General features: G+C 46.9%; 1 protein-coding gene and 1 pseudogene across 2 annotated transcripts in view; one reads left to right on the top strand and one right to left on the bottom strand.

Moving 5' to 3' along the window:
- Window positions 1-14742, top strand: part of CECR2 (CECR2 histone acetyl-lysine reader) — a gene marked incomplete at its 5' end in the record, with an annotated part of 155097 nt that overhangs the window by 78175 nt on the left and 62180 nt on the right. Inside the window, 1 exon segment of the mRNA XM_082666433.1 lies at window positions 12199-12293. Within this exon segment, the coding sequence (XP_082522559.1) occupies window positions 12199-12293 (95 nt within the window).
- LOC309830149 (heterogeneous nuclear ribonucleoprotein A1-like) lies at window positions 13124-14152 on the bottom strand (annotated as a pseudogene). Its single transcript has 2 exons — window positions 14148-14152; window positions 13124-14065 (listed from the first exon to the last, which is right to left on the bottom strand). The product of its transcript is annotated as a heterogeneous nuclear ribonucleoprotein A1-like (transcript).

Genomic DNA, 14742 nt, shown 5'->3' with positions numbered 1-14742 from the left:
GTCTGGCTAATGGTTTATCAATTTTGTTTATCTTCTCAAAGAACCAGCTTTTAGTTTTATTGATCTTTGCTATTGTTTTCTTTGTTTCTATTTCATTTATTTCTCCTCTGAACTTTATGATTTCTTTCCTTCTGCTAAGTTTGGGTTTTGTTTGTTCTTCTTTCTCTAGTTCCTTTAGGTGTAAGGTTAGATTGTTTACTTGAAATTTTTCTTGTTTCTTGAGGTAGGCTTGTATAGCTATAAAGTTCCCTCTTAGAACTGCTTTTGCTGCATCCCATAGGTTTTGGATCGTCGTGTTTTCATTGTCATTTGTCTGTAGGTATTTTTTGATTTCCTCTTTGATTTCTTCAGATATCTCTTGGTTATTTAGTAACGTTTAGCCTCCATGTGTTTGTGTTTTTTACGTTTTTTTCCCTGTAATTAATTTCTGATCTGATAGCGTTGTGGTCAGAAAAGATGCTTGATATGATTTCAATTTTCTTAAATTTGCTGGGGCTTGATTTGTGACCCAAGACGTGATCTATCCTGGAGAATGTGCTGTGCGCACCTGAGAAAAAAGTGTAATCTGCTGTTTTTGGATGAAATGTCTTATAAATATCAATTAAATGTATCTGGTCTATTGTGTCTTTTAAAGCTTGTGTTTCCTTATTTGTTTTCATTTTGGATGATCTGTCCATTGGTGTAAGTGAGTTGTTAAAGTCCCCCACTATTATTGTGTTACTGTCGATTTCCTCTTTTATAGCTGTTAGCAGTTGCCTTATGTATTGAGGTGCTCCTATGTTGGGTGCATATATATTTATAACTGTTATATCTTCTTCATGGATTGATCCCTTGATCATTATATAGTGTCCTTCCTTGTCTCTTGTAACATTCTTTATTTTAAAGTCTATTTTATCTGATATGAGTATAGCTACTCTAGCTTTCTTTTGATTTCCATTTGCCTGGAATATCTTTTTCCATCCTCTCACTTTCAGTCTGTATGTGTCCCTAGGTCTGAAGTGGGTCTCTTGTAGACAGCATATATATGGGTCTTGTTTTTGTATCCATTCAGCAAGCCTGTGTCTTTTGTTTGGAGCATTTAATCCATTCACGTTTAAGGTAATTATCGATATGTGTTTCTATGACCGTTTTCTTAATTGTTTTGGGTTTGCTTTTGTAGGTCCTTTTCTTCTCTTGTGTTTCCCACTTAGAGAAATTCCTTTAGCATTTGTTGTAGAGCTGGTTTGGTGGTGCTTAGTTCTCTTAGCTTTTGCTTGTCTGTTAAAGCTTTTGATTTCTCCATCGAATCTGAATGAGATCCTCGCTGGGTAGAGTAATCTTGGTTGTAGTTTCTTCCCTTTCATCACTTTAAGTATATCATGCCACTCCCTTTTGGCTTGTAGAATTTCTGCTGAGAAATCGGCTGTTAACCTTATGGGAGTTCCCTTGTATGTTATTTGTCGTTTTTCCCCTGCTGCTTTCAATAATTTTTCTTTGTCTTTAATTTTTGCCAATTTGATTACTGTGTGTCTCGGCATGTTTCTCCTTGGGTTTATCCTGTATGGGACTTGCTGCACTTCCTGGACTTGGGTGGCTATTTCCTTTCCCATGTTAGGGAAGTTTTTGACTATAATCTCTTCAAATATTTTCTCCGGTCCTTTCTCTCTCTCTTCTCCTTCTGGGACCCCTATAATGCGAATGTTGTTGCGTTTAATGTTGTCCCAGAGGTCTCTTAGGCTGTCTTCATTTCTTTTCATTCTTTTTTCTTTAGTCTGCACTGCAGCAGTGAATTCCACCATTCTGTCTTCCAGGTCACTTATCCGTTCTTCTGCCTCAGTTATTCTGCTATTGATTCCTTCTAGTGTAGTTTTCATTTCAGTTATTGTATTGTTCATCTCTGTTTGTTTGTTCTTTAATTCTTCCAGGTCTTTGTTAAACAGTTCTTGCATCTTCTCAATCTTTGCCTCCATTCTTTTTCCTAGGTCCTGGATCATCTTCACTATCATTATTCTGAATTCTTTTTCTGGAATGTTGCCTATCTCCACTTCATTTAGTTGTTTTTGTGGGGTTTTCTCTCGTTCCTTCATCTGGTACATAGCCCCTCTGCCTTTCATTTTGTCTGTCTTTCTGTGAATGTGGTTTTTGTTCCACAGGCTGCAGGATTGTAGTTCTTCTTGCTTCTGCTGTCTGCCCTCTGGTGGATGAGGCTGTCTAAGAGGCTTGATGGGAGGGACTGGTGGTGGGTAGAGCTGACTGTTGCTCTGGTGGGCAGAGCTCAGTAAAACTCTAATCCGCTTGTCTGCTGATGGGTGGGACTGGGTTCCCTCCCTGTTGGTTGTTTTGCCTGAGGCAACCCAACACTGGAGCCTACCCGGGCTCTTTGGTGGGGCTAATGACAGACTCTCGGAGGGCTCACGCCAAGGATTACTTCCCAGAACTTCTGCTGCCAGCGTCCGTGTCCTCAAGGTGAGACACAGCCCCCATCCCCCGCCTCTGCAGGAAACCCTCCAACACTAGCAGGTAGGTCTATTTCAGTCTCCCCTAGGGTCACTGCTCCTTCCCCTGGGTCCCGATGCGCACACTACTTTGTGTGTGCCCTCCAAGAAGTGGAGTCTCTGTTTCCCCCAGTCCTGTTGAAGTCCTGCAATCAATTCCCGCTATGCTTCAAAGTCTGATTCTCTAGGACTTCCTCCTCCCGTTGCCGGACCCCCAGGTTGGGAAGCCTGAAGTAGGGCTCAGAACCTTCACCGCAGTGGGTGGACTTCTGTGGCATGTGTTCTCCGGTCTGTGAGTCACCCATCCAGCAGTTATGGGGTTTGATTTTACTGTGATTGCGCCCCTCCTACCGTCTCATTGTGGCTTCTCCTTTGTCTTTGGATGTGGGGTATCTTTTTTGGTGAGTTCCAGTGTCTTCCTGTTGATGATTGTCCAGCTGCTAGTTGTGATTCTGGTGCTCTCACAAGAGGGAGTGCGATCACGTCCTTCTGCTCTGCCATCTTGGTTCCTGCTCTATCGGTAATTAATCTTAAGGACACCAAGGGGCCAAAACCAGGCTTAAGGACAGCTGATGAAATTTCTTGACTAGTAAGGGAGTTTTAAAGGTGTCCACATCCTTTATTTTTACTCCCGATTGGTACACTGTGGGAGAAGCGACCTGGCCGGCAGATCTGCTCTGTGTTCCTGAAGAGGAGAGCCTGCTCTGGGTGCCTCTTCACCACAGCCCCATGTCAGTTAATTTTGTCAGCTGTCACCGTTTGTCTAATGCTCATTACGCTTTTGAGGAATAAAAGTCTCATTGGATGTATGAAGCATGTATGAAGCAAATGTTGCTCTCCAACATTTGTTTGTTTTCTATTGTGTTTGGTGTCCTGGCCTGCCCTGGTGCTCCCAGGCACTTGCGCACACAGGTCACCAGAGAGCAGCAGTAATCGCCAAGCATATGGGTTAGTGTGCCTTGGTTTTGTCCTTTTCATGCCCGTAGTCTTCTTTTTTACCTTGCATACCTGTATTACTTCTCCATCCTCCAAGTTGTTTGCATTAAAATCTTTAATCAAACCCAAAGTCTCCTACCTAATTCTTTTTTAAAAATAAATAAATAAATAAATAAATTTATTTTTGGCTGTGTTGGGTCTTCGTTGCTATGCGTGGGCTTTTCTGTAGTCGCGGCAAGTGGGGACTACTCTTCGTTGCAGTGCGCGGGCTTCTCACTGTGGTGGCTTCTCTTGTTATGGAGCATGGGCTCTAGGCCTGCGGGCTTCAGTACTTGTAGCTCGGGGGCTCTAGTTGTGGTGCACGGGCTTAGTTGCACCATGGCATGTGGAATCTCCCTGGATCAGGGCTCAAACCCGTGTCCCCTGCATTGGCGGGTGGATTCTTAACCACTGCACCATCAGGGAAGTCCTAATTTTTTTTCTTGTTAAAACCTTTTAACTCCTTCCTGCCGTGAAGTTTACATTTCCTACTATAGACATTGGTAAAACTTGACTGGAAAATATTGGCTTGTTTTACTAATCACTTCGATCAAAAAAAGTCCAGTTTTTATATGGAGGCTGAGGGGACACGGGAGGAAAGACAAAGGAGAGACCTGGAGACAAAAAAGCTGCATCTCGAGTGAGGCCCAGTGAACCTGACGATCTTTGTTAGTAACTGGCTGTGGTGGGATGGAAGTAGGGTGGGGGGTGGGCAGTGATTCTGATCTGTTTGAAAGCTGAATAAGGGATGTGTGAAATCAGTTAGGCTACGTTTTAGAAGAAATGAGGTCATTGTCCGGTATTATTCTCCATACCTTTTCCCGTTTCCAAACAACTTTTTTTTTTTTTTAATTGTAGCTGTGACTTTTTTTTTTTAATTTTTAAAAATTTAGTTTTGGCTGCATTGGGTCTTTGTTGCTGCGCGCGGGCTTTCTCTAGTTGCAGAGGGCAGGGGCTACTGTTCGTTGTGGTGCGCGGGCTTCTCATTGAGGTGGCTTCTCTTGTTGCGGAGCGTGGGCTCTAGGCGCACAGGCTTCAGTTAGTTGAAGCATGCAGACTCAGTGGTTGTGGCTCACGGGCCCTAGAGTGCACGGGCTGCAGTAGTTGCGGTGCGTGGGCTCAGTAGTTGTGGCGCATGGGCTTAGCTGTTCTGCGGCATCTGGGAACTTCCTGGACCAGGGCTCGAATCCATGTCCCCTGTATTGGCAGGTGAATTCTTAACCACTGCACCACCAGGCAAGTCCCTCTCCTTTCCAAACTTTAATGGTCTCTTCCTTTTTGGTAAAGTGGAAAGAGTGGGAGTTATGAATTCTGACTCAGTTCCTTTTATAGTGGTATTAACATGAAAACTTCCCACACATGCTTAAATTTAGGTGATACCCCATCTTCCCAATGAGATGATTCAATAAAACTTTGGGACTGTTGATTTATCATAGTGTATTTAAACTTTAATAATAGAGATGAAATAGTCAAATTTCTGTTCGGAGATTTGACTTTGGGGATTTTACATAAACATTTGAATTTTAAGTTTAGAAGTAATTGCTTTTTCTCCCCATCCTTATTTCCAGAAATAATTTCTTCATCATCACTAGAACCACTTTTGGAGATCTCAAGAACAGCTTTCTAGAATACTTCAACCTCACTTCTATCTTTTTGAATCTGCTTTTAATGCTGATTTCTGAAAAATTTGTCCCAAGTCCCTATTCACTCAATAGTAAGATAGTTTGGTTTTTAGTTGCTCTGTGGGTATATAGTCATGGTCATTAAAACGTAAGCACTTTGTATGTTTCTATTTAAGGTGACTTTCAACACTTGTAATCGTTATCACACCTGCGGAACCATTATGGAATCCTTGTCGAGGTTTTTTTTTTTTTTTGCCTCCTTGTAAAATGATTCAGTCAGTGGCCTTTGGAGGCATCCAGAACTGGCATTGACTGAGGTTGTCTCAAGCTATTGTCTCTTCCTTAATTTCTTACCCCAAAATAAAACAGTTGAGTGAGTGTCCTGTAATAGAAGAAACTCGGTCAGTATTGACGTTCTGTATAACTCTGTTGTGAGAGAATTTTGCTGAGGAGTCTGCCTCAGCCCAACAGGAGTGGTACCTGCTTGCTGCACAGCTTCTCAGGTGTTCCTTTCCTAGAGGTCCTGCTGGGACTGTATGTAGCTGGCTTTGTTGTGAGGCCTTTCAGGTGATCGATTTGGTGCTCAGCTCTGTAGATTCAGAACCGTAACAATGTCAGTGGGCCCAGGGTCTCGCGATGGTGTTTTGTTTATTTATTTAAATTTATTTTTAATTGAAGTATAGTTGAACTACAGTGTTGTGTTAATTACTGCTGTACAGCAAAGTGACTCACTTATATGTATATATACACATTCTTTTCCATATTCTTTTCCATTATGGTTTATCATAGTATATTGAATTTAGTTCCCTGTGCTATACAGTAGGACCTTGTTCGTTGATTTAAAATTGGATTGGTACCTGCCATTCAACACACACCACCTTCCTAACACCCAGGCCCACGTACTGGTCAGGGAGCTGAGAATCAGAAGAGGGGGTGATTTCTCCCCAGCCTGATGAAAGGTCCTGCCCCACCAGGGTTGGGGCTGGGTCAACACAGCCCAGTTCTTTACCTGGGGACATCTTTAGATAGCATGCAGATTGGTTAGAACATTCTTTATCTTTTCCCAGTGAGAATTCAGAACTATTTTTTCAGTTATAACGACATCCAGATTTCCTCGTTGTTCGATGGCAGGCATTGCTGCAAACCTTCAGTCACGCATTCATCCTTTAGCCTGGTTGCTCCCAGGGGTTCCTGTCTTTGGTTTTCTCTCTGCTCTTTCCAGCCCTTCCTCTGCGGAGGCCCGAGGGCTTTCGGCACAGGTGCTCGTGAGGTGCTCATTCTTAGTCACTGCTGTCTGTAGCCACAGCTGGGAATGGGGACTACTGCTCGTTTTGCCTGCCCCTCCCAGATGTGAGGCTGCCGGAGGGGGCGTCTCCAGACCTGTTGGCACACTCAGCACTAGACAGAGAGCCTGGTGTGGAGCATGTCTTCAGATGCAGGGACACCGTTCACTTGTGGACACCCCCCGCCCCACACACACTGTCACGTGACCACGGAGGGGTGAGCTGATTGGACCGGTCAGGAGGGCCCCACACACCCAAGTCATGCCTGCAGTTTTCTGTGCTGCTCTCAGGAGACCAGGCTGTGGTCACATACCAACAACCAGCATGTTTCCCAGTTTAAACTTTGTCGTCTCTGTCCCTCCCACCTGGCCTCCTTTCAGCTTTTTTGTTTATCACTTAGCGATCCCATAATCTTTTGTTGGGGGGCGGGAGACGCAGGATTAAAACTTGTTACCTAAAATTTCCTGTCCTTTGCCCTCTACCTACAGTTAGTTGCAAATCTCATTGACTCTGCTCCTGAAACGCTCCCGTTTCACCCCATCCTTTCCATTTCACTGACGTCCTCCTGGTTTTGGCCCCTTGGCGTCTTCCCTGGGCTGGGCTTGGGACCTTCTCACCCTGGGTCTCTCTTACCTTGTGTCCTGCAAACCGCGCCCAAATTAACCCTCCAGCCTTGACTGTTGCTTCTCTACGCACATTTCACTGGCTCCACATAAAATAATTTCCAGCCAGTCCAGTGGTGAGCAGGGAGTAGGGTTGCTTAACCTCAGTGGTCTAGAGCTCTACCGTCTGAAGTAGCTTTGGCATAACTTGTCTGATGAAGTCTCCTGTTTCAGTTAAAAAAATCTTTCGAAACAACAAGCAACAACGATGAAAACAAAACAATCAGAGTAAACCCGGCTTTCTAGGAAGCTGTGCCACGTCCATGCGCCGTGGGGCCCGAGGGGCACAGTCTCTGCGATGACGTCCATACGCCGACCTGGGTCTGAGGCTTGTAGGGGCCGCAGGGCCCTGCTCATCCAGCACCAGCTTTGTGGACGTGTTGCGAAGCTTCCATCTCTTCAGTGCTCAGGAATTATTTGTGTATCGTGGGGGCTTTCTTGTGGGAGAAGATCCATGAAAGTTCTGAGCCTTTTTAAAAATTTCTGGAGCCAGTTTTGGTAATGTATACCTTTTTAGAAAATCAATTTCTTGTAGGTTTACACATTTATTGCTTTGATTAGTATTTTGCAGTAATCTAATATTCTAGGGTAGCAGTCCTATCTGAGGGGAGCTATGTGGTTTCCTTTCTGTTGTTCCCCAGCATCACAGCCAGTGACAGCCATGTTGTGGGCTGCCGAGAGGAAGGTGTGTCTGCAGCGAAGCCGCGGTGCAGAGCTGCCGGCCACGGGGAGGACGTTGGGGTAGCACTTCGGGGATCCTCAGCGGTAACCCGCTTGGGCTGATGTATACCGCACGGTTTGAATTGGCCCGGGCAGCCTTTGGGATTAAATTAATTTATATCACGTTAGAAAGCATCAGCGGCCAGAGCCAGGGAGGCCTTCTGGAGGCTGAGCCCGCTCCCCAGGCGGTCTCATGGAGAGCAGCTGGGATGGTCCTCGGAGGGCCTGCTGTGCATCTCCTTTGTGTGAGTGCAGTTCTGGGGCCCACGCAGAAGCCCCCGCCTTTGACTGTGACCCCTACTGCCTTGCAGTTGGTTCCTGTGCAGGTGAGAAAGATTCGTAACCTTCTGAAATCAAATACAGCACATATGGCTGTTTTCCTTAGCCCTTTTTCCCTCCTTAGGTACACTCAGCAGGATCTTTGTGCCCGGAGGGTGCAGCTCTGTGATCTTCATCCTTCCTTGGAAGTTGAAGGAAGGAAAGTTGTTCTCTCTTTACCACCTTCTTTCGCAAAAGATTAAAGAAGACTTGTACGGCGCTCAGGAGCAGATCAAACAGTAGAAAGTCCCTGCAGTGACATTTGAGAACAGGTGCTAAGTGGTGGCCGTGCGTCGAAGGAGTTAGTTGTGTTCCCTGTGCTGCACTTGGCTGTCTCTTCTGGACATTCTCCCTGTTTGTGGCGAAGAGTTTCCACGACATAGGCTAAGGGCCCCCTTTCCCTCCCTGGCTCACCCTGGGGTTCTTTTCCCAGCAGCCACCGCTGGGTCCCGAGGGCAGGGCCGTGTGCCGGTGCTGAACAGGCCCGTCCCTAATGAGCTGTGCCGCCAGCTGCACAGAGGGCGAGCCCTGTTCTCCCTCCGGCCCCTCTGAAGAGCGGGAGCCCAGGAGCCCTTCTCGTGTCCCTTCTCGGCTGATTTGCTGATCACCACCACCCCCCGCCCCCGCCCCAGAGCATCTTGGCAAAGTTCAGATTTCTGTCCTCACAGCTCAGTGCCCACAGTGAAAAGGAAATACAAAAGGGGAGGAGGAAAGTGGGGGTGGGGCGCTTGAAGGGTGTTTATTTCTCGTTGCCTTAGCCTAAGCCTCAGGCTCCCGGCTGAAGGCGTATGTGGTAAGGCTTTGAATAACTGGATCTGGAGATGGTTTTATTGGCTCATGCACACAGGCCGTGTATTAAGAGTTTGAATTTCTGTTGTTCAGAAACCTGAATTTTGAAAAGACCGCTTTCTATCTCTTCAGTCTGCTTTTTTCTACACACCACCACTTAAGGAAGATGAGATAATTGCTGTGCTCACATGCTATAGAGCATTTGCTGTGTGCCAGGCTGGTCTGGCTTTTATAAGCATTGCCTCATTTAAATCATCACAACAACCCCTGCACAGGGGAACTTTTAATGTGATAAAGTTTTTTCTTCCTATAATAAATTGTGGTAAAAGACACAAAATTTAGCATCGTTTTAAGTGCACAATTCAGGAGTGTTAAGTATATTCACATTGTTCTGAATCAGCTCCAAAACGTTTTCACCTTGCAAATCTGAAACTCTATCCATTGAAGTGAAAACATTTTAACCGATAAGCCGGCACTTTTTTTTGTTCAGCGGATTGAAATTGCTCTCCTGTTTCTCCTCTGCTGTCTCTCTGTAACATTAGGCCGAGGGCCGTGAGTGCCGAGGCTGCGCCCGGTGCCCTGGTCACCATGTGGCAGCTGCAGGGGAGGACAGCGGGCTGTCCAGAGGCAGTGCCTTCTTCCTCGGACTGCCCACCACTTGTGTGGGTCAAGCCCTGCCGAGCTAGAGGGAAAAGTGCACCTCACAAGTTACCAGGGGCCTGCATCTATTTTGGTTTGTTTTCTAGGTAGCTTCTGATTTATGAAGCATAATATCATAGAAATACATATGAAAAGCAATTGTATATTTTGTGAGTTACTGTTTGTGAGTCACCGTATCCCATGGGTGAAATGGGAGGCAGGGGGTGGGATTGCATTCATGATATCAGAGCCCTTCTCAGTACTCATTTGAGAGACATTTCAAGCCTGTCCAGTTGCCCTTGGAAGAGCTGATTCAGCATCCCCGATGCACAGCCTCGTATGTAACCACCTTCCCAGTGGCTACCTAGATTATGGTTGTGCCAGAAAGGCAAGCCCAGGTTCACTGGGGATAGGTTTTCACCAGTGCCATTTAGACTCTCTGCCAGAGTTGGACAGAACAGATCATTTAATAATTTTTTCAAATGTAGATAGGGGTGTTAGTCTTCACTTTCTGCTGATAATGTTAAGAAAACAATGGTTGGGGACTTCCCTGGTGGCGCAGTGGAAGGGACTCTGCACGCCCAATGCAGGGGGCCTCAGTTCGATCCCTGGTTAGGGAACTAGATCCCACATGCATGCCGCAATTAAGACCCGGCACAACCAAATAAACAAATAAATATTAAAAAAGAAAACAGTGGTTGAATCACCAATGAAGCCTGGGTTCTGAGGCCAGCAGAAAGTACAGTGCAACGGTTTTTTCTTTCCTTTTTTAAACCTCAGATTCACAGGTTGTATTTCATAATTCTTGGTTCATGACACATTCCCATCATTGGTTTGTGGATGTTTTCCTTCCGGTTCTAGTGTCAGTAATTCTGGCTAATCTATTGAACGAGGTGGCCTGGGACTTTGTGCTTCAAGGGTCCAGCCTCTTCTCTTACTGCGGTTTCCTTTGGGGTCTTGCCCAGTGTGACTGGGCTTCAGTAGGAGCCTGAATCTTCCCTTGCTCTGTCCCTCCTGTGCTCCTGTTGGGCTCTGGATGTGCGTGTCTCCCCTCCTGCTGTCTGTCTCGTTCAGCTAAGTCCCTCAGAGTCTCCTCTGGGCTGTTGCTCGAGCCGCAGTGGCCTCATCTCCACCCTCTGCCGCAGCAGCCGGGCGGGTCCCACCCTCTCCACGGCAGGCCGGGCCCACCTGCCCCGTGTGCAGCCCCACCCCGGGTGTTGGGCCCCTGGAGCAGTGCCCGTCCCTCCCACAGCACCGGTTCTATGCCCAGCGGTGCTGTGTCCCGTCTACTCCCCCCGCTGACTCCAGCTCCCCAGGGCTCGGGAAGTGCTGGGTGCCCCGGAAATGTTTGTTGAATAAATGAATTCTGACCAAATATAGTTCAAATCCTTGTTATGTTTGGTCGGTAGAATGTAGAAAAGAGCTCTGCCCAAAGGAATTAGTAAGCTAATAGAAGAATAAGAGCCATTGTAATAGACATGCTCATCATTACCAAATTTGTATGTAGGGCAGGCACAAGGTTTTCACGCTGGGCCTTGTCTTTGAATTCTGAGTTTCGCTCACCTGGGCTTTCAAGACGTCTATGCCCTTTCCTTCTCAGGGTAGTTTGTATTTTGTTTGCTTCTATCAGTTGGTGTGTTTAGCAGTTTTTTGTCATGTGAAGTTTTCGGAGTGCGTGTTTACAAACTTAGAAACTTTTAAACATAGAATAATAAACGGAACAATTAAAATAGCTTTAAAAAGACCGTTACCATTTTTACAGCAGAAGTGGATCCCCACCTCCTGTGTACACTGCCCGGTACTTGGTGTGGGCAGAGCAGAAGCTGCATATTTGGCACACCTCATGCTTTCCAAACCACTCATAAGACCCTCGCAGTTTTGGTTATGAGCCGACCACACCACAAGCGTAGTGGACCCTTGGGAAATGACTTGCATGGTGGGTGGACGGCATCCTGGTGGACCAGACGTGGGCCCTCTCTGCATCCCGGGAGCTGGTGATTGGGGCATGTTCCATCATCTCAGGAAACACTGGTTCACTGTGGGAACTTGAGAAGGGAATAGAATCTCCCAAAATTCCACGCTGTCACCTTTTGTCCCTGTAGCTCCTCAACGAACCTTTGTTCAGGGTATGTGCAAAGTCAAGCTAAATCTTTGGCATCTCTGCCTAAACCCCAAGGACAGCACGTGCACCTCCCCTGGGATTAGCCCCTTAGCACGGCATCGCCTCACTTCCCTTCAGGTGATGTCAGCTCGGCCTTGGCGCTGGCAGCCCCTCCCCGGGCCTGTGGGGACCACAGATTGCTCACTTCCTAGTGCCGCTTCTCAAGGTAGCGTGGCTCTGGAAAGCTGTTGCGGTTGGCTTGCCTGCTGAAACTCTTCAGTAAATGAATACTTTCTGAGTAATTACGTATTGGCTCCTTTACACTCTTGCAAAGTAATAGAAAGCAAAACAGTATATTAATATAAGTTAAGCTCTTTTGTGACTGTGCTGCATTGACTTGTAAAAAGAGATGTCTGTGTGTGCAGGTGAAAGGAATGGAGCTTGGTAAGGAGCAGTGGGGGAGTAAACTCTTGGAAAACCAAAAAGGAGGGCAGTTGGCCCGAGACGGCGACGGCAGTGGTGGTGTGGTGGCGACCTGGAAGGGATGAGCTGCTGGCCCTTAGGAAATCTGCATCCGTGTCTGAGCTCTCAATCCCTCTCCCTTCTCCTCCTCAGGAGTTAGAAGCAGCTCTTCACAGAGATGACGTGGAGTTTATCAGTGACCTGATCGCCTGCCTACTTCAGGGCTGCTATCAGCGAAGGGATATCACGTGAGTAACCCCAATCTTACCGTTTCTGGCGGAGGGAAGGAATTAACCAGTCCTGGTGATGTTTCGTGTCTCCTGGAATAAACCAGAGCAGATCACCGGCCAAGACGTAACAGCATTTACACACGGTTCCCAGGTCCCGTGTTTGGCTCCTTCTGCAGCTGAGTTTTCATTTTATTGTAATTCTTGACTTTATTTCACTCTCAGAAATCTATATCCCTTACTGTTGGGTCCACCAGCTACCATATTCAAGTGTGGAATGTGTTCTCTCAATGTAGGGCTTTCTTTCTGATCTTTGTTTTCAGTATTGGTAAAATGATGCCTAACAAATTAAAACTAGATTTTTACCGTATTTCTGCCCCTGGGGTATGTATCTTCTGTTCATGTGAACAGTGGCATCATTTCTCTTTTTTTAAAGACACATTTATTCAGTGTCATGATCAGACTATTACATTTAGCAGTCAACAGCATGGGTGCAAAAAAAAAAAAAACCTACATTAAAACCCTTTGCTGGAATGCTTTACACTTTCTACAGAACAGAAACTAAAATAACCTGTTATACAATTAGTCACAAATAACAGTCCTCGAGTTTTTTTGCCCATACACATGAGTATTGTCTAAAACATGTCTTCTTTGTAGCAGCTAGGCCCTGCCACCACTGTGCTTGGCTGAGTTCACAGATCTGTTGTAACCTGTAGCTTCCCTGTCACTTCTCTGGCTCTCCTCTCCTGCTAAGCTTTGTTTCCTGGCAGTAATCAAAACCTTCTGCCACTGCCACAGCTACTGCTGCTGCTGGAACCACCACAGCCACCTTGGTTTCGGGGTTTGGCAGACTATTGACCTCCACCACCCTAGGGGCCAGAACTTCTGCCTCCAAAGTTTCCTCCTTTCATGGGTCCAAAATTTGAAGATTGATTATTGTAACTGCCAAAATCATTGAAGCTTCCACCACCTCCAAAATTGCTTCCATCATTACCAAACCCATTATAGCCATCCCCACTGCCACCATATCCACTGCCACCATATCCCCCGCCACCGCAGCTGCCACCAAAGCCACCTCGACCACTGAAGTCTCCTCCACGACCAAAGTTGTCATTCCCACCAAAACCCCCCTCCACGACCACCACCAAAGTTTCCAGAACCACTTCGGCCTCTTTGGCTGGATGAGGCACTAGCCATCTCTTGCTCAGATAGGGCTTTCCTTACTTCACAGTTGTGGCCATTCACAGTGTGTTATTTCTGAATGACAGTCTTGTCTACAGAGTCATGGTCATCAAAGGTTACGAAAGCAGAGCCTCACTTCTTGCCATTGCCTCGATAGTCACGATTTCAGTCACTTCAGTTTTCCCGTACTGTTCAAAATAATCTCTTAGATGATGTTCATCAGTGTCTTCTTTAATGCCACCAACAAAAATCCTTTTCACACTTCAGTGGGCACCAGGTCTTTGAGAATCTTCTCTTGAGACGGCCCTCTTGGGTTCCACAACTCTCCCATCCACCTCGTGTGGCCTTGCTTTCATGGCCGCACCCACGTCCTCCACAGTGGCGTGTGTGACAACCCTGAAGCCCCTGGAGTGCCTGGTGCTTGGATCTCTCGTCGCCACACAGTCTGTGCGCACTCCCCGCCGCTCAGGATGCCTCCTCAGGCTCGCGTCGCTTGTTTCAAGGCTCAAACCTCCGACGAAGAGCTTCTGCAGCTGTGCAGCTCTTTGGGAGACCCTGACTTAGACGTGACGGCAGTGCGGGGCGGGGAGACGTCAACGATGCTTACTCGGCTGCGTCCACGGGCAGAAAGGAGTAATCTACCGAACGTATCTCTAGCATCATTTCTAGCGTGGAGCTTCTGGGCCCCCGCACGCCATAGCTGCCAAGTACACAGCTGTCTGGTGCATTGAGATGTGTAGACATTTGGAGCAAGATTTCATCTCTGTCAGCAAATAAAGGGTCTTCCCGATAAGGCCTCATCCCTTGTTTTGATAGAGTTGATAGACGTTCTCTTGCTACTACGTTTCCACACAGTTGGACTGTGAGGCCAGCTCCCGGGAAGCTGAGACAGGATGGGGCTCCCCGTGCAGGCAGGAGGCTGGGGTGCCACGGTTTAAAAAAAAGACGGTGTCTGAAATATTTCTCTGCTAGTAGATCCACTCCTGGACGCTTGTCAGGGCTGGGGGTAGACGTGTGGTAACAAGGTGAATGAGGGGTTGACGAGCTGCTCCTGCATTGAGCGCGGAGCTCGGTGTTCGCGCGCGCGCGCGTGTGTGTGTGTGTGTGTGAGCGATCATCCCTCTTCCTTTCTGTGTGTGTACTTCTGCCTGTTTCATGCTGTAGTCGTCGTCTCCTGCATTCTCCACGAGTGTACTGACTGTCCCCAGGGCATCTAGGCTGTTGTGCTAAACAAAGAGTAGAAAGAAATCTGCCATCTTACCACTTAAACACCATGACAAGGGGTTTA

The sequence above is a fragment of the Grampus griseus genome (assembly GCF_964374135.1).
Source record: "Grampus griseus genome assembly, chromosome: 11".
Lineage (NCBI taxonomy): Eukaryota > Metazoa > Chordata > Mammalia > Artiodactyla > Delphinidae > Grampus > Grampus griseus.
This window is presented reverse-complemented; position numbering and strand designations above follow the sequence as displayed.